Raw genomic sequence first — 24,732 nt, 5'->3', positions numbered from 1 at the left:
GGTTACAGGATCTCAGTCTGTCTAGCTGTTAGTCTAGTTCTATGTTAAAGGAAAGCTAGTTTGCTTATACTACAAAAGATATATTATTTGTAGTTAAATATTTTCCCGCTAGGCGTTGTAAATTATTTTTAAATATTTCAAATTAAAGTAAATAAAGTCAATTACAACATAAACACTTAAACTGGATATAACTGTAAATTTAAAAAATTACAAAAATTAATATGTATTATAAAATATCAATATTAAAAAAGAGTCAATATGTACTCAGGTCAAATTTTAAAAAATTATAATTTTGGAATAATTCAAGGTACATTGTTATTATAAAATATTATTTAAAATTTATGTATACTGTGACTTCGGTTACAGGTTTAACTTAGAGACTTCTGTTTGGAGACCAAGCTGAAGCTTACACTGTTTTCCAAGAGACATATGGAATAAAACAGTACTAAAAAATAGTAAATTTGTATTAACCAAATAGATTCAAATTTTAGTATCTAAAAACTAATTGAAAGGTATTACCTATGTATTTAAAAATCATTCTTGGAAAGATTTATATTTCCTTTCTAAATTCCTATATGTCTGTCTTTATACCAATTTTTTTATATGAATATCTGTTTGTCTGTCCATCTGTCTATCTATCTATCTATCCTCTCTCCCTGACATATAGGTAGCAAACAAACACAATATATTCATCTAAACAACCTTTGGCCTTTACTATACAATAGCTTGGTGTTCTCTTGATTTTACTAAAATACAAACATAGCATACAACAGGAAAAACAACTTATAAGAGATTTGACAATAAACATTGTATCGTAAGGAACGCAGCAATAACAAGCTAATGATATCTTAGGGTAAAAGGGATGCAGTTGTAAATCTAATGGTATATATAGTAAATGAAAAGGATCATGGAAAGAAAACGAAATAGTGGGTTTCGTCGTATTTTCACAGTAGATTTTCTTCAATTTCTAACTCCTGCGGGGGGCTCTAACCCTAAGAGGCCAATTTGCTCACCCTGCGGGCAATCATTAACATTTACCTAACCTAACCTATCCTATCAAAAGCTACTGTGAAAATACGACAAAACCCGCTACTTTGTTTCTTTACATGACAATTGTTCAAATGAATTTTTTTCTCCAATATATCACCAAAGAAATTTTGCTATTTTGTTGGGTAACTTTTAGCAAAATTTAAATAAAACACAATACTGTATTGTATTTGGGTTTAGAGCATAAATACATAGTATAGCTCAATGTTAAATAAGTCAATAAATTAGTACAGATAATGGATGGGTAAAACATGTGGACGTGTGAATTGTGAATAGAATAATATATGGATGGATAGATGGATCAATAGATTAGTGGGTAGATGTATATATACAATAGAGAGAGAGAGAGAGAGTGAAAGAGAGAGAGAGAGAGAGAGAGAGAGAGAGAGAGAGAGAGAGAGAGAGAGAGAGAGATAGAGGGAGAGAGATAGAGAGAGAGAGAGAGAGAGAGAGAGAGAGTGAAAGAGAGAGAGAGGATGGATGGATTGGTGGTTCAATGGATGGATGGATGGATGGATGGATGGATAGATGGATGTATGAATTAATGGTTGTATAGATGGATGGATGGATGGATGGATAAAAGGATAGTGTGATGGATCAATGGATATATGGATGGATGGATGGATGGATGGATGGATGGATGGATGGATGGATGGATGGATGGATGGATGGATGGATGGATGGATGGATGGATGGATGGATGGATGGATGGATGGATGGATGGATGGATGGATGGATGGATGGATGGATGGATGGATAGATGGATGGCTGGATGGATGGATGGATGGATGGAAGGATGGATGGATGGATGGATGGATGGATGGATGGATGGATGGATGGATGTATGGATGGTTGGATGGATGGATGGATGGATGGATGGCTGTATGGATGGCTGGATGGATGGATGGATGGATGGATGGATGGATGGATGGATGGATGGATAGATGAATAGATGGATGGATAGATGGATGGATGGATGGATGGTTGGATGGATGGATGGTTGGATGGATGGATCAATGGATCAATGGATGGATGGATGGATGTTTGGATAGCTGGATGGATGGCTGGATGGATAGCTGGTTGGATGGATGAATTAAAGGATGTACTAATGGATGGATGGATTGATAAACAGATGGCAATACACATAGATCGCTAGAAAAAACAGATTATAACAGCGAGACATATAAAATTTGATAATTAGAGTGAAAGATTTTTATATTATTTTCAAACTTTTACAAAAATTTGAATCACAAAAAGTCATAAAATAATGATTAATTGTTTTTAGAGAAAAAAATATAGAATAAGAAAAGCATTAACAAAAAACAATAAAATTTCAACTTAAAATCTGTGCCAATATTTTATCTATCTATTCTATATATCCGTTTTTTCTATCTATCTATCCATATACAATACATCTTTCTATCTATCTATAACTCTATCATGTCTGCCTGTCCATTGTCTATTGGTTTGTCTGTCTAGCTATCTAACATATATTTGTATGTCTATTTTATAATTTCTATATATATTTTAAAGTTTTCTGCTGTTATATGTATATAATAACAACATAATTTAAATTTACTGCTGTATTATCGACAGAAATTATAGAGATTGTTTGTCAATTCTATAACACACAGTCTAACATGAAGTTAATGTCCAGGGAGTGCGGGAAATTGGTTGTTTATTACACTAGTTTCTAAAGTTTGTTTTATGACAATGATTTTCTTATTCGTTGGCTTTCATTTAATTTTTGGTCCATGTAGTTGTTCGATAGGGTAATTTAGTGTATCATAATTGGGGCTGTACATCAATTTTTCGGCCATTGTCTTATCCCTTTATATTCCTTGGTGTTAATGCCATGGTTTGAAACCATATCGACACGTTCGACTCTGTGATTTTGTGGTTTTATATTCAAAATGATCAGCAAGGCAGTGTTTATACTTTTCCGCCAATAAAATAAGCGATTCCTGATATTGCTATATCTCTGCCATTTCAGTTTTTCTTTTTCTCTATCCTTTTCTTTCTCTATTTTATCTCCTTCTCTGTCTGTCTACATTTCCTTCTGTCTCTTTTCCTATGCATTTCTTCTCTTTCTATTTTTCTCTCTCTCTCTTTCACATTCGCCCTCTCTTTCTTTATTTTTTCTTTTATACTCTCTTTTTTGAATTTACTTTATTGACTTATTTTAAAGAAATTTGTCTTTCTATATGAACAGAACTCGAAATCACCGTATGCTTGATTGGGTTTACGATGTATAGGTTTTAGAGATCTTTAGTTACAATAATACGACATCACACTAGCAAACTAGCTAAGCCTGTAATTATATTGTCATGTTAGGGAATATATTTTTATAGAACCAAACCGATAATATTGTGAAATACTTGGTGTGACGTCACATCCGCTTAGTATTTCATATTCGCAATAACAATATATTTATCATTACTTGGATATTACACCAGATTATCATGTACCCTAATAAAGTGAAACTCGTAACTGGCTAAAATAACAACACACACCCCTTAACCATTTTTTTCCCCCTCCTACTGGATGAGTGAACGGACCAAATATGATGTTCATGTTAGCAACCTTAATTGACGACAATTTTCCCCCTATCATAGTATCCACGTATATTCTATATCCATTGCAATAACACACATTAGGAGTGTGTATTAGTATAAAACTAGGGTGTAAGGGCAGTTTGTGCTGTTGTAATAATGTGCAATTGTACTAATAATTTGATAGTGTGAAAATGAAAGCACATCGATTTACTTAATCAGAGGTCTAAAGGGATAAGACAATGGCCGATAAATTGATGTACAATGCAATGTACATCCCCAATGATACAAAATTAGTGGTTGAATCATTTGGTCACACAACTTAATGAACTAACCAATCGAAATTCAATAAAAGTCCACAAAGTGGCCCAGTCAACGAATAAGGAAATGTTACTATAAAACTTTGGGGACTAGTGTAATAATCAACCCAATGTCCCCTCCCTCCCTGAAGAATATACAGTGCAGACTTTACCCTGTTATCCTTAGGGATAATGTGCTGATATAAACTAGGTCGACATCATGTTCATCATTTACTAAAACTCAGAGATCCTAAGGGATAAGACAATTGAAGACAAATTGATAAAAACTGACAAATATTACAAATAAAATTATACCCTCTGTAGATTAAAACTATTGGTAGGAAAGTTTAAACACTGCTAGTATGTACCATCCAATCAAGATTCAAAAAAGAGTGTTCAGGGGAGAGTATGTCTTACAATGCAATGTCCCATCACTTTCTGCAGAATCCTAAGTTTATAGTCCATGAAAAAAACAAGTGGCTTAATCAAGACGGGTTTTTTTCTTGTGGGGGGGGGGGAGACTTTAAGGTGGGTAGCTAGCATAGAGGGGGACAATCATTCTGATTCTTATATAAATATTAAAGGATTTGTGTCGGTATGTCTGCAGCTTATGATCTCGCTAACTGCTGGTTATCCTTTTCATTGAAGCATCTTATATGTTCAGGTAAGCTTTTTGACTATTTTGTGGGAGAGTATTTTCACCATACAAATGTATTTGTATTTGAAATATCTTGTCCCCGTAAGGAAATGTATATTAGTGAATTTTGGGGGAGAGAGGGCGGTTGGGGGGTTACGATTTAAAGATATAGTAATAAGTAAATAAGCTTTTTCTTTCAGTTAAAATTTATACAGAAGTATGAGTTGTTTAGCCATTTTAGGTATCTTATGCTTCAAACAGACTAATTAAGGACAAAAAGAGTAGAAGGAATGTCTTAGCACATAAAAAGTCGAATTTTACAGAGAAACTTCCAGACAGGAGTTGTGTAATCAAATAGTTAGTAATTAAAATTATTTCTAAAACGTTTAAATATAAAATTAACAGGATGCATTTGAGTTTGTCTGTGTGTGTGTCTGTTTGTACAGAAGGATCTTTCTATTAGCTGAACCGATTATTTTGGAAGAGGATACTACCGTTTTTCCAAGAGGAATCGCCCCTAAAAATGCCCCCCCCCCCTCACACCAAAAAAATAGAGGACTTTAGGATCGTAGCCGCTAGTTATTAATAAAATGGATATTCTAATTTACAAAACCCAGTTGACCTATTCCTTTACCGCTGCCGGGGGGTCTCTGCATGAAGCCGTCAAAGCAATTTGGCAGGGAGCCTCTTTTTCTAGCTGGATATCAACTAGCTATCTTTCTATCTACATAGCTAGCTATCTATCTATCTTTCTATCTTCTTAGCTATCTTTCTATCTATTATCCATTTATCTATCTTTATTGTAAGCTATCTATCTATCAAAGAAAATGAAGCAGCTGCTTTTCTAGGTGTTAATTAACTAGCTATCTCTCTGTCGAACTAGCTATCTAATTCTATCTATCTATGACTCTATAAGTAAGCCGCTTTTCCAATAGGAAACCTATTTTAGCCATCTATCTATCGCCCTACTCCTAGGTACCTATCTATCTATGACTTTTTATAAGGGTCACTTGTTTGATAGGATACATAATCTAGCATCTTACTATCTATCGTTTTATTTAACCTTACTTTTCCTATGTATTTATTTTTATTAAGCAACCTATCTATCTAACCACCCATCAAATCCAAAAAATGCACTTTATACTATTTTTTATAACCCCATTTTAAAATGTATTGCAGTCATATGCATAAATACAAAACTGAAAATTGTTTTTATAATGCTACAAAAGTTGTCGAACGTTCGTTAAAATAAGCAAAGAATATTAGTCAATTGAATGATTTTTAGGCTATGTTAATACAGAAAACTTTATTTATTTAAAGAAAAGTTTTATTATACATAGGAAGGGAGGGAACATTGGGAAGTAAAATTATATAGGTACCCAAAGTTTTTAGCCAGCAAATGAAAGAATGTGTTTATAACTTCTTTGGGACCTTATAATTTACAGTCACCCCCATACCTCTAAGTATTTTACTTGATTTTAGCAGTACTGGTTTGGGGGGAAATATTTTCACAACTGCTTATAAAGATAGGTGTATGAAATTATTCATGGAGATTCCAATTATTAAAATATTATTCTATAAACAATTTTGAAATTAAGTCCAATAAACTGTATATGAATTTCTTGGGCGCTAATAAAGATAAATTTTAAAAATTATTTAGATTTTAATGACTAATGATAACCAATTTTAAAATTAACCTTGTCCATTCGTCTGTTTAGAAGCTTTGCTATTTTTTATGTAAACATCCTTGTTATTTAAACAACTGCTTGATAAGTTTATTTGTTTTTAAGAAATTTTTCCAACACCCATGATTGTTTAAATTCAGGTTTAAGGTGTTAAGAAACTACGCAAACATTTGTTTTAAGATTTTCTTATTCTAAAACCGGTTTTAGGGTCATTATATCTTAGTAGTATGACAGTAGAATATTATGATAGCACAGGCTGTAATTATACTGTTATACTTGGGTAATTAACAAGTATAGGATTAACTTTCAGCATGACTAAGTGAAATTTTATCATAATTTTAACATTACTTAGGTTTGAAAGTAAACATTGCTTAGATAGATCTATATATATACATTTATCTATCTTTCTATCTATTTATTTAGCTATCTTCTGTGTATCTATGTCTATCTATCTATCAATATGCATGCAGTTGAATTAGACAACGGGAGAACCAAAAATTTTCAAGGCTTGTTTTTATGGGGGTTTGTAAAGAGGGGGTATGTGAAGTATTTTGAAAACATAACTGCAGTTACAGAGATTTTTATGTACAGATATATATATTAAATCTTTCAGGTATATATCTTCATAACTCTCTCTCTCTCTCTCTCTCTCTCTCTCTCTCTCTCTCTCTCTTTCCATTTTTCCAATCGATCCTTAGATCTGTTAACACTAAAAATGCTAGTAAAAAAGTAAAATTCCAAAATGAAAAATTTCTGTAAAAATTCTTTCAATATTTGAAATAATTCAATTCCTATAAACAAACAGACCATAAGTAAAATAGTTTTTGTTGGAAAAATCTGTCCCAGGGATCTAAAGGAATAAGACAATGGCCGATAAACTTATGTACATTCCCAATGATGCTACACAAAATTACCCCTTCTGTAGATTACAATTAGTGTTTTATGGAAACTCAATTTAATAAACCAACCAAACAAATTCATTAAAAGTCCCCAAAGTTGTTAAGCCAACAATTAAAAAACGTTATTATAAAACCTTAGGGAATAGTGTAATAAACATCCCATTGTCCATTTTATAAAAGGACTAGTGGCTACGCCCGAAGACGCACTTAAGGTGGAGGAGCGAACAGCCCCCCCTCCCTAAACACAAACTTTTAATTTCAGTTTTAAAATGAAACAGTTAACATTCTTTTTCTAGGGCGATTTCTCTTGGGAGGGTGGTGGTATCCAAAATAGTTAAACCTTCCCAATACAGACAAACACTCACACAGACACAGATCCTGTTACTTTTATATAAGGATAGAAAGATAGATTATAATCCTTTAGAGATAAAAATCATTGAAATCGATTTTGCTGTGTAATTATTTAATAATGACGATAGGGGGCGTTTTTACGATGGTACTCATATATGCTAATATCTAACGCAATTCTTATAATGCTTTCATCCTTTTATATAAAGTAGAAAGTTGTTATGTCTGTCCGTTATGATCTCAATAACAATTTATCAAACTTTTATATAGTTCCTTGGGTGGTTTTAGGCTATTTTAGGATTAAATTTGAGGAGGTTTTAGGCTATTATCTGTCCCACTCAATCCAGAATTTAAAAAGGGCCCCTTAATGCTAAGGACAAAGTTAATAGGTGCATTATTCGCGGAGAGAGAGGGGACAATGGGCTATCTATTAACGTTTCCTTTATTGCTGGCTCAACAACTTTGGGAACTTTACTGAATTTGGATTGGTCGGCTCATAAAGTTAACTGTTTAAACTTTTCAACCACTTATTGTAATCTACAAAAGGGGAAATTTTGTGTATCATCATTAGGGATGTACATCAATTTATCGGCCATTAAATTATCCCTTCAGATCGCTGCATTTCTCGTCTTTGTAGCAACATTTTTATAAATATAAAGGTGCCCAAAGTCCTTTAGTCGTGTTAATAACACAGAAGAGTATGAGGCTAGCCTAGGCTGTAACTCTACTGTCATACTAGGGTAGTAAACAACTACAAGAACCAACCAATCATAATTCCTATATTGATCTTGGGAAAAATTTTTATTTGAAGAAATTTTAAATTGATACACAGTGGGATCTTTTGCCAAAAAACGGGACATTAAGGGTAGACAAAAGTAAACATCAATAAAAAAGCTTGTATTTGATGAAATGATGTAATTGTTTTTGCTTTAACTCAAAAATAACATAAATTTTGCTCCTGTTAACTTCTAATGTGCATTTGGTAAGTACGTCTGGCGGTTTTGGAGGAGCGAAGCTACCCTATTTTTAAAAAATCTATAAACCTTCATAACTTTAGTTAGGATAGGAATATTTTAACAAAATAAACGTCTATGTAAATATTTCTTCAATGCAAACAATGTTTGTGAACATGAATATAGCGTCAGGTGCACCCAGTTCGAGTCCCGGCAATTTTAGGTAGGTCCAGTATAAGTAAAATAGGACACTAATAAGGCATGTTTTCTAGTGTTTTTTTTACAGATATAAACAACAATAACATAATTTTCAAAACACTTTTGATTTTGTGTTAATACCTTTATTCTAAGTCTAGCTATCTTCATTTAAAGTTTGTATAAGAATATAAACATAATTGCTTATATTATATTCTCTCTCAAACGTATATTTCTCTATCTCTCTCAGACGCATATATAATGTTTTTGCAATATTATAATTAATCCACGAATTTGAATTTCTGCTGAACCAAAACCAGTTAGAAATACAATTTTTTTCAGAACACATGAAATTTAGCAAATTTAATTGCTAAAATAAAAGTATTTATAAGTCATCTTTTTTTAAGGACTCCTTGTTCCCTTAAATGTCCATTAAAACCGCGAGAACGGCAAAAATCGTTAAAAATCACACCTACGGTGGCAAATAACGGCGAAACGGTTGGCCGGAGGCAAATAATGCATAAGTAAAGAAAGTTCCGCCTCAAAAAGTTAGAAAACATTGCAGAGATGACTTTGGGCTCTAAAATGACTCCTTCCCCCTCTAACGAGGAAAAATTTCAAATTAACAAGAACAAAATTGTTCAAACCATGCAATGTAAAATGCTCAATTACTCAAAAACGGCCGGGAGGCCCCAGGTTATGAAAACTGTTTTAAACACAATACATGTTGCATATTAATATTATCATTGCAAAACCCGGGGCATCCTGGCCGTTTTTGGGTAAAATGGAGAAAACTGATTTTTTGGGGTTAAAAATCTTAATATTTTTGGTGAAATTTTCTCACAAAATGTCAATTTACACCACCAAAAAAATATTTTTTTAAAATTTTTCTTTAATTAGACATTGGTACAGGTATCTGAAAAGTACCTCAATCAAAAATTATTTTCATAAGATGAACATAAATGTATTTTTTGTTGCTTTGAAAAAATTGTGTAAAAAAATCTGGAAAATCATAAAAACTGAAAAGAAATTTTTCACTACCTTTTTTAAAAATGGCATAAATCCGCCAAAAATGAATATTTTTTAAAAATTTCTTTTCTAGCTGTCTACTTACAGCCATTATTAATTCCTAGGATAGATAAAAGTCAATTTTAAATTTTTTGGATGTCCCACTGGATCCCACTGTGTGATACCTTTTTTGCTTTATTTCATTAGGTTCAAGGAGATAAGAGTGATTAATGGATGGATAAAAAGATAAATTAATTGATCGTTTAAATCATTGATTAACAAGGATATTTTAGTAAGGCTCAGTAATAATAGATCTATAGTATAAATGTATGTACAGATAACTACCTGCCCTCCTTTTCCAAGGACCTTTTTCGTCTGTTAGAAAATTGGTTTCTGCTACTTGGCTGTGTTAATATTCCCGACACTATTGGTTGATTTCAAAGGCTCATTTGAGGGTATGTACAAGGTTCTTGGGATTGGGACATACAGAAATTTAAACCCTTCCCCCTCTAGTGTTTTACTCTAATGTTCTAATCCAGATGACTCTGTCTTTGATGACTTTGAAAAAGCCATACTTGAAAATAGATTATAAGATTGGGGTATAGTTAGATTGATAGTTGGATTAATACATGGAGAAAAGATAGATTTATAGATGAATATATAAATGGATAGATTTATAAATACATCTATTCATTATTCTTGATGGGTAAATAGATGGATAAAAGTACCTACATCTATTGGAAAACAAATCTTTTTGTTCAAGTTTCAAAAATTCAAACAAACATTAAATGCCTAATTTTAGTATATTAAAAATTTCCTATTAAAAATATATGATTAACTATACTTGCGTGGGGGACCTCCTCCTATATTTCTTTACGGGAGGGGGAGGGGGGGGGGGGGGCAAATGAGGGGTTCCAATTACTTGTTAACAAATTGATTCAGGGGGCTGGAATTTTTAGAGCCAAAATTTTAAGATGCATGTTTAGGGAAAGCTACTCAATGACAAGATAATGTATATCCGTAGGTTCAACGGAGTAGTTTAGCAAAATTGTTTTGATTCTTTGAATAAATAGAGGTAGCTAGTGAGATATTCAAATTTCCTAGTTCTTCTGTAATTTTAAATTAAAAAGGTACATAGAAAGAAAGAGACAGAAGGATAGATAAAAAGATATATAGACAGATAGATAGATAAAAAGATAGATAGACAGATAGATAGAAAGATAGATAGAAAGAGAAAGATAGATAGACAGATAGATAGACAGATAGATAGACAGATAGCTAGACAGATAGATAGACAGATAGATAGACAGATAGGTAGACAGATAGATAGACAGATAGATAGACAGATAGATAGATAGATAGATAGACAGATAGATAGATAAATAGATAGATAGACAGATAGATAGAAAGAGGGAAGAATAGAAAATGTAGAGATAGAATATTTATAGTAAACATGTATGCTTAAAATAAAATACTCTTCAAAACTTCCTACCACATATTACTCTTATATACACTGTTAAAAATAATTTTTTTATTTAGTATCAATTGATACTCTGGAGAGTATTGGAACCGTAAGTACCCTACAACTATATAATTAATATATAACACTATGTAATACTATATAACACAATAATTATTACTATACAGAACCCATACATTTTTTTAGTATCGATTGATACGCTCTAGAATATTGGAAAATATGCTACAGAAATGTTTATTAAAATAGTACTATTTGATACATTCTAGTGTACTGGAAAATACGCTGTAGAAAAGTTTTTAAATTTAGTACTATTTCATACGCTGTAGCCTATCAGACATTACGCAAGAGAATGGTTTATTAAGATAGTAACTATTCATACGTTCTAGGGTACGAATCTGTACTGTAAAGAATAATTGAAACAGACACCATTGGTGCACACCTCTCATGGAAGTGTTTCTGCTTGGTCGTTTTAGACAAAGATGATAAGTTACTATTTATGCTCACATTTATAGTTTTAATTTTTGTAATTATGACTGACCATAGTTTTTATTTTTAAGGATCATGTTTAGTCCTAAACATCTTTAAAGTCATTTTTTTTACTAAATTTACATTTAAATTAATGTTTTATTGCTCTGCTTGGTATGTTTGTTGATATAACAAAATGTATATGTACATATAATAATCATATATTATAAACTGATCTTTCATCCAAAGTAAAACAGTTTCATACTCTCCAGAGTATCAAAAATTATGATAGAGGGTAACAACAATTGCGAAGGAGCGTAATGAAAACTTACTTCTACCATATTGAATTTTATTCCCAAGAGTGTATTGGATAATACTCTACAGACAAATACATTATTTAGTACTAAATGTTACTCCCCAGTACAATATCTAATACCCAATACAGTATAGAAAACTTCCTTGTATCGTAATGAGGTTTTTTTCCTATAATGCACGGATTGATACTATACATTAATGTGAAGAATATATAGTATTATCTCATGCTAAAAAAAAAAAAAAATTTTAACAGTGTATGATTGCGATTTAGGAGAGGATAAAGGAAAAATTTGGAGGGAAGGGGGGTAGAGGAGAGGGGGGGGAAGGGTAATTGCTACTTTTAAGTTGAGGTGATTTGAAAAACGTTGCAATTATGGCCTTTGTCAGGAACTTAGGCATCAAGGCATTCAAAATTATCAAAGTTATAGAGTTCATGCCTATTGGTCAATTGTATCTTATTATGTAGATATCTATCTGAATTAGCAGCCAAGAAATTACTTTTCCAACAATTCAAATATATGGCTATACCCCTCAAAGTACCTTGTAGAGCTCCGAAATGGACATACGGATTATAAAAGTATGTTTATAAATTAGATGCTTATTAGTAAATGTATCTTTAATTTATCCTCTAAAGCGTTACTGAATGACGAACGGACAGACATTGTAATTTAAAGGATTTATTTTTTTGGGGGGGGGAGGGGGGATGTAAATCCCTTCTTCCCTGAGGGTCCTAGTTGAAAAATTGATAACTATTTATTGTATCCTAAACGATCTATGGGAAAATTTTGGCTAATTTTGGGAAATTTTAGTCAACACAGACAATGTTTCTTTACATGAGGGTTTGAAATTGAAATGAAGCCTGTCGATATCATGTCAGTCTTACCCACTATAATGATGATAAACAAAAATACCCATTCTCTAGATCAGAATTATTGGTTCAAAAGTTTGGACACTACTAGTTTGTAAACAACAATTCACATGTAAATAAAAGTACCCAAAGTTTTTGAGCCATAGAATAAGATAACGTGGGTATAAAACTTTGGGTGCCAGTGTAATTTACAGTCAAAAGACCCCTCCCTTAAACAAATATTATAAGAAACACTTAATTTATCAACTTTAAGTATAGAATTATTGGAGTTTTAAACGTTTAAAAAAATGTATATAATCAATCAATTTAAAAACATTTTAAACAAGGATAATTATGTCCATTTATCTGCCTATCTATCTATTTCAATCTATCTATCTATCCATCTATTTATATATCCATCTATCTATCTAACTAACTATCTATATGTCTGTCTGAATATAAAAATCTATCTGTAAGAGTTTCTTTCTCTTAGTATGTCTGACTACTGTATGTATGTCTGTCTGTCTGACTACTGTATGTATGTCTGTCTGTCTATCTATCTATCTGTCTGTCTGTCTTTTCTATTGTCTAATCCCATCCAACCAACCTTTTTATTGAATGCTCTTTGTCTAAAAGTTCTAACTTTAAATTGTATTGAGTTACTATTGATTGCGGCGCCCCCCCCCCCCCCCAAATTTTAAATTATATTTTTAACATAGTAAGTTATAACGCAGTTTTGGCCTAGATTCAAACCCTAACCGCCTATTTATTTTAAAATATAAATAAACAATAAATTTTAAAAATGTAAATCTTAAAGATAAGCAACTGAATAGTTAGTGAATAGAATCGTCCTATTAAAATTTAAACGTTGTTTTAACAATTTTTTAATAACCTTATTCTAAAGCATAAGAGATCCTACAATAATAATAAAATTTCTATTTGTTTTTTAACAGCAAATCATTTTTAGAATCGTCCAATGGATTTCAAACTTTTCAGGGTGGTTCGTTTAACAATACAACATTTTTCTACAATTGTAGATATAGGTTTCACACTTACCTAAAAAACATAAAAAAATGTACACATTCTTTTTACTTTTTTTATTAAATGTCGATAATAATATCAAGCCAATTCGCCATTGATGACATAAACCAAGTTTGCCATTATGCTGTTTTATCGACAAATTGATTGGCGGATTTTTATAAACACCCCTTGAAAAGCCTTTTTAATGATTCTGTAAAATTGCTTTACAAGCCGAAGCACAAAATAATTAAGAACAGAGAAATAGGGACAGACAGACGGACAGACATACAGATGGAAAGAAAAACAGATTGACAGACAGATGGACACACATATGAATAGACAAACAGACGATGATATAGTAAGACAGACAAACGGACAGACGAAAAGACAGACAGATAATCAAATCTGCAGATAGAAGGATAGAAAGACAGATGGACACACAGACATTCGGACAAACAGACAAATAAACACACAATTAATGAAAAAATAATTATGCCAAATCCTTTTTAGTCATTTACTTATTCCATTAAACCCCAAGGAAAGGGGAATGAAAAATCATTTTAGATCACTTATGATAACTTTTTAGAAGGTGTGCGTTAACTTCCGCATGTGTATCACATTATCATATCACAAAAACCGCAAATTATTACAACAGCACAAACTGCCCCTTCATTTTTAACTCTCATTATGAATATTTAATGACCACTAATTAACGGAGAAATGGGACATTAGGCTGTTTTTTACACTAGTCCCATAAGTTTTATATAGTTTTCATTAGTTGGTTCATTCAGTTGAGTGTCCATAGGATTCACTAATTGTAATCTACAAAAGTGTAATTTTGTGTTACCTCATTTGGGATGTAAATCAATTTATCAGCCATTGTCTTATCCCTACCACTACGTTTTATATTTTTAAGTTTTCCATTTTTTATAGCTCTAAAAGGTCCCATCCTCATTTTTTACTTTTATATTGCTTCTTTTTGCAAATAAAAAAAAAGTAAAAGCATATAATAATATACGGAAGTGAATGCACCCCTTATTTTTTACATCTTTAGAAACAAGGTTACTATAGATAGGGTGTTCAATTAATTCTACGAAACTTTTTTTTATAAACAATACAATTTAACATCTGCAAATCCTTTTAATAAAGTAACAGTATCCGCTAACCACTGAACCGATTTGGTTCTGATTTACAGTGAAGCTTCTCATAGGTCGTGGGAAGGTTTATATCTATTTTGGAGGTGGGTACCACCGACCCCACAAGAGAAATCACCCCTATCCCTCACAAAATTCCCACCTAAAGGCCTCTAGGGGCGTAGACGCTAGTCATTTATATAGAATTAAATAAAGAATTACTAAATTTTCAACAACAAAAAAAGATTAAATTGATATTTTGCTGTTTTTAAGCAATACTTCTTATTTAAAGTAGGTTAAATAACTAAGTTAAGCTTTCATAATTGGCTAATGCTTGGCAAATTTGGTTTTGCCATTAGTCCAGTGAGGATAAGACAATGGACGATAAATTGATGTACATAAACAATGATGATAAACTAAATAACCCCTTCTTGAAAAGTTTGGGCACTACTAGTTTGGAAGTAAACAATAACAATCCAAAAAAGTACCCAAAGTTTTTATGCAACGATAAAATAACATTGTTATAAAACTTTGGTTACCAGAGTAATTAACAGTCCAATGTCCCATCCCTCATTGCGTATTATGATGAATCTAGAAATGCTGATTCCTAGGACGACTATGCACCATTTAAAAAACTATGAATCTTTATAATCAAGTTTCAAAATGTTCGTTCGTTTGGCTGACCATCTGATATATTCAGCTTCGCTCTTATGGATGTTGTCATTCTTGTTTAAACTGCATTTTAAGCAATATAGCAATATACTTTTTACAATTTTAGGCTAAAACAACATAAACTAAAAAAAAAACTAACAATAATAAAACGCACTTTTAAAGCGTTATAGAACAGAATTGTAAAAATTAAACAAAGAAAAAAGTATTTCATTATACATCTAACAAAACTGGTATTAATTTTATGATTTTTATTTTAATATCCATGGAAAATAGTCTGTAATACGATGAAAAATGAAAATGACAATGTATAAGTAACCATTAATTAAGGAGGCACAATAGTTTTTATACCCTTGAAATCTAAGTTCTAAACGACGCACAGTATAGACAAACAGACAAACATTATACTATATAATAGCAGCTTCGCTTCTTCTAAAGGAATTGGCGCCCTTTGTAAACTCATAATGACATAAACAATATTTATAAATTAAATTTAAGAGTTCCTTATAAGAGCCCTTGCTATCTAGATAGCAAGATAGCTAGATAGATATTAATCAAGGGGGACAATATCCATAAGTAACGGAGCTCAGAATATTATAGATACACAAAAATACAAGAGTAAACTATAGAGCAGATTTTCAGTAGTCGTCAAAACCTTTACATATATTTGAATTTTGAAGAAAAACCGACAGACAGACGGACAAAGTAAGTTATATACTGAGTGCTTTTTGGTAAGGGGTATCTAAAAAAACAGCAGCCTAGACTGACAGACCGACGGATAAACGGACAGACGGACGGTTTAATGATCTGATGAACGTATGGAAAGACAAATTGAGTCAAAGATTAGCTTCATTCCTAATAAAAAGGCTTAATAATAAAACTGGCAAAGGCCTAGTGATTCGACAAAATTATCATCAAGTTGATTGGCGGATAGGTATTAGGAAAAACAAATTGAAATATTTAAACTTGCATTCAATACAACTTATCCTTATCATAAGGGTATTATGAAGGGATCTTAAGGGATAAGACATTGGAAGATACATTTAGTCCACTAAAAGAAAACGTGATTTTAAAACCTTGGGTACCAGTGCAATATACATTCCAATGTCCTATAACTTCCCGACTATTTTGTTATTATGTAAACATGTACCTATCCTTAGCTTGCTTTAAATTGTCATGCTTTAATAGAAGTTTGGGAAAAGAGTTTTAAGGTCTGTCTGTCTGTCTGTATGTATGTCCGTATGTCCGTCTGTCTGTAAGTACTATAGGCAAAAACTAACCTCGATTTTGTATCTTCTCATTAACTTTTAAAGTTATCTGTCTATCTCTACCTAGCTCTAACTAGCTCTAAATATCTATCTATCTATCAAGCTATCAATATCTATCTATTTATCCATTTATCTATCTATTTATGTAGCTATCAATATCTATATATTTACCCATCTATCTATCTATGTATTTAGCTCTCAATATCTATATATTTATGTAGCTATTAATTTCTATCTATTTATCCATCTATCTATCTATGTAGATCTCAATATCTATCTATTTATCTATCTATCCATCTTTCTATCCATCTATCTATCCATCTTTCTATCTATCTATCTATTTATCTATCTATTTATCTATCCATTTAACTATCCATATATCTATCTATCTATCTATTCATCTATATATCCAACTATCTATCCATCTATCTATCCATCTATATATCCAACTATATATCCATATATCTATCCAGCTATCTATTCATCTACCCATCTATTCATCTATCTATCCATATATTTATCCATATATCTATATATCCAACTATCTATCCATCTATCTATCAAAACAATTTATGCAAAGTCAGGAAGTTTTTACATGGCTTATTATTTAAGGCCAAATTTAATCATTAAAAAAGGACATTCAATTTATTCTTAGCAAGATTGGTAATGTGCATATATAGGGCAGCAACATTATTAGACTTGATTAAGAAAGTGAGAAACACAATGATCTTTAGGGATAAGACAATGAAATATGAGTTGACCTACATTACATTCCCAATAATATTAATCAAAATTACCCCTTCTTCATTCTTAATTATAATTATTGGTTGAAAAGATTAAACACTGATTGTTTAATCCTACCAATATTTAAAAAAACTATTGTTACCAGTGTAATTTTCAGTCCAATGTCCCCTCCCTCCCTGAATATTTCTATATTTACAAAATAACTATTTTTGTAGGTCAAACTTCAGTGTAAATAAGGAAATTTATTCTCAACATTATTCCATATCAGGGATCTAAAGGGATAAGACAATGGCCTATAAATTGATGTACATCCCCAATGATGATACACAAAATTACCCCTTATGTAGATTAAAATTAGTGGTTGAAATGTTGAACACTTTATTTATTGAACCAACCAATCAAAATTCACCTCCCCAAAATTGTTAAGCCAACGTTATTATAAAACTTTGGGGTAACCCAGTGTAATAAACAGCCCATTGTTCCCTCTCTCTCTGATTCTAAAGCTAAATACCATTGTTTTTTTTTATTTGGAATACATTTTATCCGAATTTACTTATTTACAAAGTTTCCCTAAAATGGAAAGTAAATCAAAAACTTTACTATCTAATTTTCAACTATTTATCTATGGTTTGTTTATCCTTTATCTATCTCTCTGTCTATATTAAGTATTACGAAATCACTTTCAAGTTATCTAGCTATCTATCCATCATTATCTATCCTGAGTATCTATCTTGTTAGCTAGGCACTACCAGGGAGGGAGGGAACATTGGACTGTAAATTATACCGGTACCTATAGTTTTATAGACAACTTCTATAATTAAGGTTACTTCCACCTTCTAGAAATGCCCAAATTTTTCAACCAATAATCAACAGAAGGGGTAATTTCATTTATCATCATTACTGCTGTACATCAATTTATCGGCCATTGTCTTATCCCCTATGATCCCTGGGTATTACAAAATCTGTTTCTGTCTATCTCATTAAACAAAGTGATTATGTCAGTGATAAGTCAACCAGAAAGAGATACGGAAAACAGGAGAAAAAGGAAGAGAGAGAGAGAGAGAGACAAAAAAGGAAAGACTAAAAGCACAATGCCAAAAAAGCAGAAAAATAAAATTGGTTCATATAGTTAAAAAAAGCCATTATTATGACAGTATAGTTTGAGGCTAGCCCGAGCTGTAATCATACTGTCATACTAGGGTAGTAAATAACTTTAGGAACGGCTTCTAATTGAAAAACACAGAGAAAGTGGTAATTAGATCTGATAAATTAAGCTGGGTTGTGTTTTATTTTATTTCTGTCTGTTTGTTTTTAAAAGCGAAGCTTTTTTGTAATTAGGTCTCTCCGTCTTTCTGTTTTTCTCTAACGGTTAGCTCTACTTGTTAATTTAGGAATGTTGGTATTGTCCTTTCAATTTCAAAAGTGGCAAGATGGTTAGGTACAACTAAGAAAACGTCAGTATGTCCATTTAAAACATAATAATTTCTTAGCTTCTTAATTCTTTTATATATGATATCAATATTATATTTAAATAAGTTTCAGTATATTGATTCCTAGGACTATTAAGTACAATAGTAATAGCAAAGCATCTGTATGTTTAAGTTTTAAATTGTAAGTATGTCCTTAAAAAGTCTTCTATATTTTAGCAATTGTGTAAAAAACTTATAAATCTATATTCTGCTCTATAACTTCTGACACTCTACAAGTATTAATGTTTATTTGTCTTTGCTTTTATAGATGTTGTCATCCTGGTTATTTTAAAGAGGCCAAACAAGCAAAACTTTGTATAATAAAAAAATTTAGATAAAGCAGATATAGTAGAAAAATATCAAATCTAGTTTTTATTGATATGGTCATCCTTGTTTAATATCAAAAAAATGTTTGAAATCAATGGTAAACAAAATATTTTTTGCTCATTGAATCAATTGATATAAAAAATGTTATTCAGCATAAAAAAAATAAATCGAGGAATAGGTTTTCTGAAAAACAGAAAGTAGAAGATGGATATTGTAGGATAAGATACTGGACAATAATTTAGTGTATATCCTCAATGAAGACCAGCAAAATTTTAAGTAAAAAAGTTTCACAATCAATCAAGTTTTTTTAAGTTGTCAAGCCAATTAATAAGAGAACATATGTATTTATAAAACTTTGGGTACCAGAATAATTTACAGTCTAATTTCTTCCTGATTTCTATGAAGTTTGAAATTATTAAAGTGATAATCCTTATTAAAGTAACAGGATGTTTGTCTGTTTGTGTATCTGTGTGTCGGTGTGTCTGTACCGAATGATCTCGCTAACCGCTGAACCGATCGGGTTCTCTTTAACAGGGTAGCTTCTCATAGGTCCCGGGAAAGTTTATAACTATTTTCTTGAGGGGTGGGACACCCCCAACCCCCCTCTAGAGGCGTAGCCGCTAGTTAATTTATATTTTAACTAAGAAGCCCTAGTAAAAAGATACTATTTAATTTTGAATGTTTGTTCGAATAACATTTATAGTTATCAAAAGAATCATTTCGATGTCATGTAAAGAATAATATTTTGATTATTTTTAAAACCAAAAATAAGTACCTAGCATGGATTTCTTACAAAAAGTTTCAAAATGATAAGAAAAAATTTTTATTAGTTTTTTTATCGCATTTGCATCATATTATAGACAGCTTTCCGCGGATATTAATATAAAAAATCTATGATTAAAATTAGTTTTGTTAGTCTCAAACAGTTAGGGAGTTGAATCAATTTTTATAGAAGCAGAAATATAATCTATGATTATGGTTTGGACCCTCTAAAACTGTAATCTACCTTTCCACTTTCCCCTCTCTTGTTGAAGATATCTTCAACGCCGATACGATTTTTGAAATGTAAGATTCTACTTTCCCTTCTCTTGGTGAAGATATCTTCAACGCCGATACGATTTTTGAAATGTAAGATTCCACTTTCCCCTCTCTTGGTGAAGATATCTTCAACGCCGATACGATTTTTGAAATTTAAGATTCCACTTTTGCCTCTCTTGGTGAAGATATCTTCAACAAGAGAGACAAAAGTGGAATCTTATATTTCAAAAATCGTATCGGCGTTGAAGATATCTTCACCAAGAGAGGGGAAAGTGGAAGGGTAGATTACAGTTTTATAGGGTCCAAACCATAATCATAGATTATATTTCTGCTTCTATAAAAATGGATTCAACTCCCTAACTGTCAAAGGGTCAAAATCCCGGGCTAACAGAACTTGTTTCAATGATACGATATTTATTTTAATATTCGTAGAAAACTGGCTATAATACGATACAATAGTATACAATAGTTGATTTTTCAGTGTAGCCTACAACCGATTATTACGTTTCTAAGCCATTCTGGAAAAAAGGTTATTGAATTTTTCTAACTTTATTTTTTAATCTTTTATTATGTGAGTCTTTTTATGTTCAATCAATTGATAAATAACAAATGAATGCGGAATGTTTTTTTAGAATTTTATCAAAAGGACTTTGTTACGTTTACTATAGCGAAGCTATTCTATTAAGAGTTTTTGTCTGTCTGTTCGTCTGTTTAGCTGTCCGTCTGTCATTCTGTTACACTAAGTTTCAAGGATTCTAAAACATAAGACAATGGCCGATAAATGGATGTGTTTTCCCAATGAATATTCACAAAATTACCCCTTCTTTAGATTGGAATTAGTGGTTAAAACGTTTGGACACTCAACTTAATGAACCAACCAATCAAAATACAATACAAAGTCTCCAAATTTGTTAAACCAACGGATAAGAAAACGTTGGGGACAAGAAGAAAAAAGAGCCCAATGTTCCTCCCTCCCTGGTAATAATCATCAAACAGACTTATTTATGGTTTTTGTCATCCTTGTTTAGAGCAAATTTTGTACTTGAAAAGCAGAATTTAGAATAATCTTGTAAATTATGGTTTAAATGGTTGCAGCGCTCTGCCAAAAAGTCTGACTTAATTTTAGGTTAGGCTTTAAATGTTCTCACTCTTAAAAATATATTTTTTTTAGGGGAAAACAAGAAAATTCATCAGGAATCTAAAGGGGTAAGACAATGGCCGATAAATTGATGCACATCCCAAATGATGATGCACAAAATTACCCGTTATGTAGATTAAAATTAGTGGTTGAAACGTTAGAACACTCATCTTAATGAATCAATCAAAAGTCCCCCAAAGTTGTTAAGCCAAAGATAAAGAAAACGTTATTACAAAACTTTAGGGACTAGTGTAATAAACAGCCCAATGTCCCCTCCCTCCTTATTCCTAATAGTCCAATGAATTACCATTTCTTAAATTAAGCTAATAATGTTAAAAAGTGTAAATAACAAGTTAAGGTTATAGATACTTTTGGGTAAAGGTATTATACCAAATTGTTTCAGAAATCTTCAAGCAGGGTTTTAAGCCAATAAGACTTTTTTAACATTCTTAAATTCATTAGCAAAGCTCTCCATTACGTACTAGCACCTCTAGCATCTAAGGGCTATGTTTTTATACGGGAAAGAAAATAGATTAGAACCATAAGAAGTCTTAGCATTTAAGACTAAGATAGCACAAAACCGCCCAAGGACCTTCCTATGTAAAGCTTCCCTACAAATAAGAACTTAATTGGTTCTATATTTATTGAATTCTTAAGCATTAGACAAAATACTTACTACTTTATATACCCTTAAATTTTAAAATTAAATATTCTGACATTTGACTAAAATTATTTTGTTTTTTTTAGAGTATTTTTAGTATTATAAAATCGTTTCCAAAAAACACCATTTCCTTCTATAAAGTACATTATACTAGGCAATTTTATGTTGTTTTGAAATTAAGAGTATTTCTTAAACTCGACCTTACTTAACTGATAGTTCTAACTTTAGAATTGTCATTTTAGAATTGTCATATAAACTTAATTTTTTGCTTAAAGATGCCTCAATACGGTAAAGTCTAGAAATCATTAATTTTTCTATAACTTTTACATAATTGAGGTTTCTTACAAACTTTATGGTATAAAATGGTGATTCCTACGTCGATAAGGTAATCCTTTAAAATGATGGCTTGTTGTTAATTTCTAGAGAGTGAGGGGAGAATAAAATGCAAATTACACTGGTACCCAAAAATCTAATACTATGTATTTGTTTGCTTTTCAACCAATAATTTAATGTAAAGAGTGGGTAATTTTGTCTATCATCATTTGAGATGTATATTTATACTATCGTCTTATCCCTTGAGATCTTAAACGTGATTTTAAATTAAGAACTCACCATATCAACAACAAACGGCGCACCCCGTTCCAACATGTTGATTACCGCCGTTTTATCGCCATTTTCAGCCGCCTGTTTAAGTATATACTCCACCGTACCCTCTTGCGGCTGATTGGCAGAGGTCGGCGGGTTTTGCCCGCCGTTATTGCCCGCATTTGGCGGCATAGACTGGCCGTTCATCGGCGGTTGGTTGTTGGTATTATACCCTGTAGCATTATTTTGCGGATTTGCCGCCATATTCGCGGATGGGTTACCCATGCTATTCATGATTAAATCATAAAAGACAGTTTCAGTTTTTTTGTCAGAAATTATTTCACTTATACTTTATTTTTCACAAAAAATTACCAATTGTATAAAAAATCACATATTATAACCTTCTCTATATAACAAGGTTTATCCGTATGTACGGCTGTTAGACGGTCATAAAAAGATTGTTGCGATCTACACTGTATTTAAATTCAAACTTTAATCACTTTTTAAAATTTATGTATATTAATAATTTTCACCTCAGCTTAGCTTTACATATACAACTCTAGCTAGCTTAAACTAGTCACACATGGGTAGATAGAAACTTACATTGTAAAATATTAATTTTTAATTGTATTTAGAGTCAAGCAAAAATACAATAAAAATCACTTTTTTATTCGCATAAATCACAATTTATTAAAACAATTCATGAACCATGAAGTTTTGAATAAAAAAAAACACAAAAAAAAAGGACAAAACGCGCAGTATGTGTACATGCGCAAAGTCAAAAACCAACTAAAAGTTCGTACGGACGGACTGGGCGCACACACGGTGTGTGCGTACACACACACATGCATGGCCGTAGTACTAAAGCATGTAAAGTAAGGGGGAAGCGCGATAAAGGGAGGTGGGTAAAGACCTTCTCCTCTAAAGGAGTGGTGGGAAAGAAAAATAAAAGGGAAAGGGGACAGAGAGCGCTCAGAGATAGAGTAAGATAGACTAGATAGAAAGATGCATGTTATGAAGCTCTAAAAAAACTGCCAAAATTCTTCATTAAAATAAAAGCAATAGTAAAAGTTGGAAAATAGTCAGAAATAGCCTTAAACATGCCTAAAATAAACTTGATATTATATTATTTTGACTTTTTTGATGAGTGTCTAGTAAAAGTCCTATTTAAATGTATGGCAAAATAAAAACTACAACAAATTTTGAATTTTGACTGGATGGTTCATTAAGTTGTTTGTCCAAACGTTTCAATCACTAACTTTACGCTATTGTCTTGTCCCTTTAGATCTCTGCTAAGAAATATATTTGACCCATTCATAAGTTGCATAGATAACATTACTATAATTTAATAGTTGAAAAAATATTGAAATTAAATGTTTGAAATTTATGATAATTTTACATTTCTCATATATAGTATATCCTATTCAAAGCAGTAAGGTTTTTTTGTCTGTAGCTTAATATTTTTAGTCTTTTTAGTCCTCACCTACCTCTTCAAATACAAAGCCCATTTATTCTAAGGGCACAGTCACTAGTAAAAACTATAGAGTCAAAAGAAATATTTCCTTTTTTGAAATTATCACCTTTTGTTAGGGCGTATGCACACCCCATGTTATGACTACCATCCACAGGACCCCGTCATACCACTTCCCTTTAATAAATTCCCATGTTCAAGGGGGGGGGGTGTACTAGGCACTACGGGCTTAAGTAAAATAAAGCATAGAAATGGAAATGTATACGGAAAATTTAGTAATAATAGGACAGACAAAGAGTACAGAGAAAGAGTGTCTAATGGGCTGTTTATTACACTAGTCCTCAAAGTTTTTTAATAATGTTTTTTTATTCGTTGGCTTAACAACTTCAGGGACTTTAGTGAATTTTGATTGGTTGGCTCATTAGGTTGAGTGCCTCAGCCACTAATTTTGATCTGCAGATGGATTATTTTGTGTATCA

The 24,732-nt window shown here is 31.7% G+C and overlaps 1 protein-coding gene across 1 annotated transcript in view; it reads right to left on the bottom strand.

Moving 5' to 3' along the window:
• Positions 1–23,645, bottom strand: part of LOC145334930 (uncharacterized) — a 191,342-nt gene extending 167,697 nt beyond the window's left edge. The window contains exon 1 of the mRNA XM_080180568.1: positions 22,810–23,645. Within this exon, the coding sequence (XP_080036694.1) occupies positions 22,810–23,076 (267 nt within the window). The 5' untranslated portion in view covers positions 23,077–23,645. The remainder of the gene's footprint in view (positions 1–22,809) is intronic.
• Positions 23,646–24,732: the final 1,087 nt, after the last annotated feature.

The sequence above is a fragment of the Acartia tonsa genome, chromosome 13 (assembly GCF_053477335.1).
Source record: "Acartia tonsa isolate MP-2025a chromosome 13, ASM5347733v1, whole genome shotgun sequence".
NCBI lineage: Eukaryota > Metazoa > Arthropoda > Copepoda > Calanoida > Acartiidae > Acartia > Acartia tonsa.
This window is presented reverse-complemented; position numbering and strand designations above follow the sequence as displayed.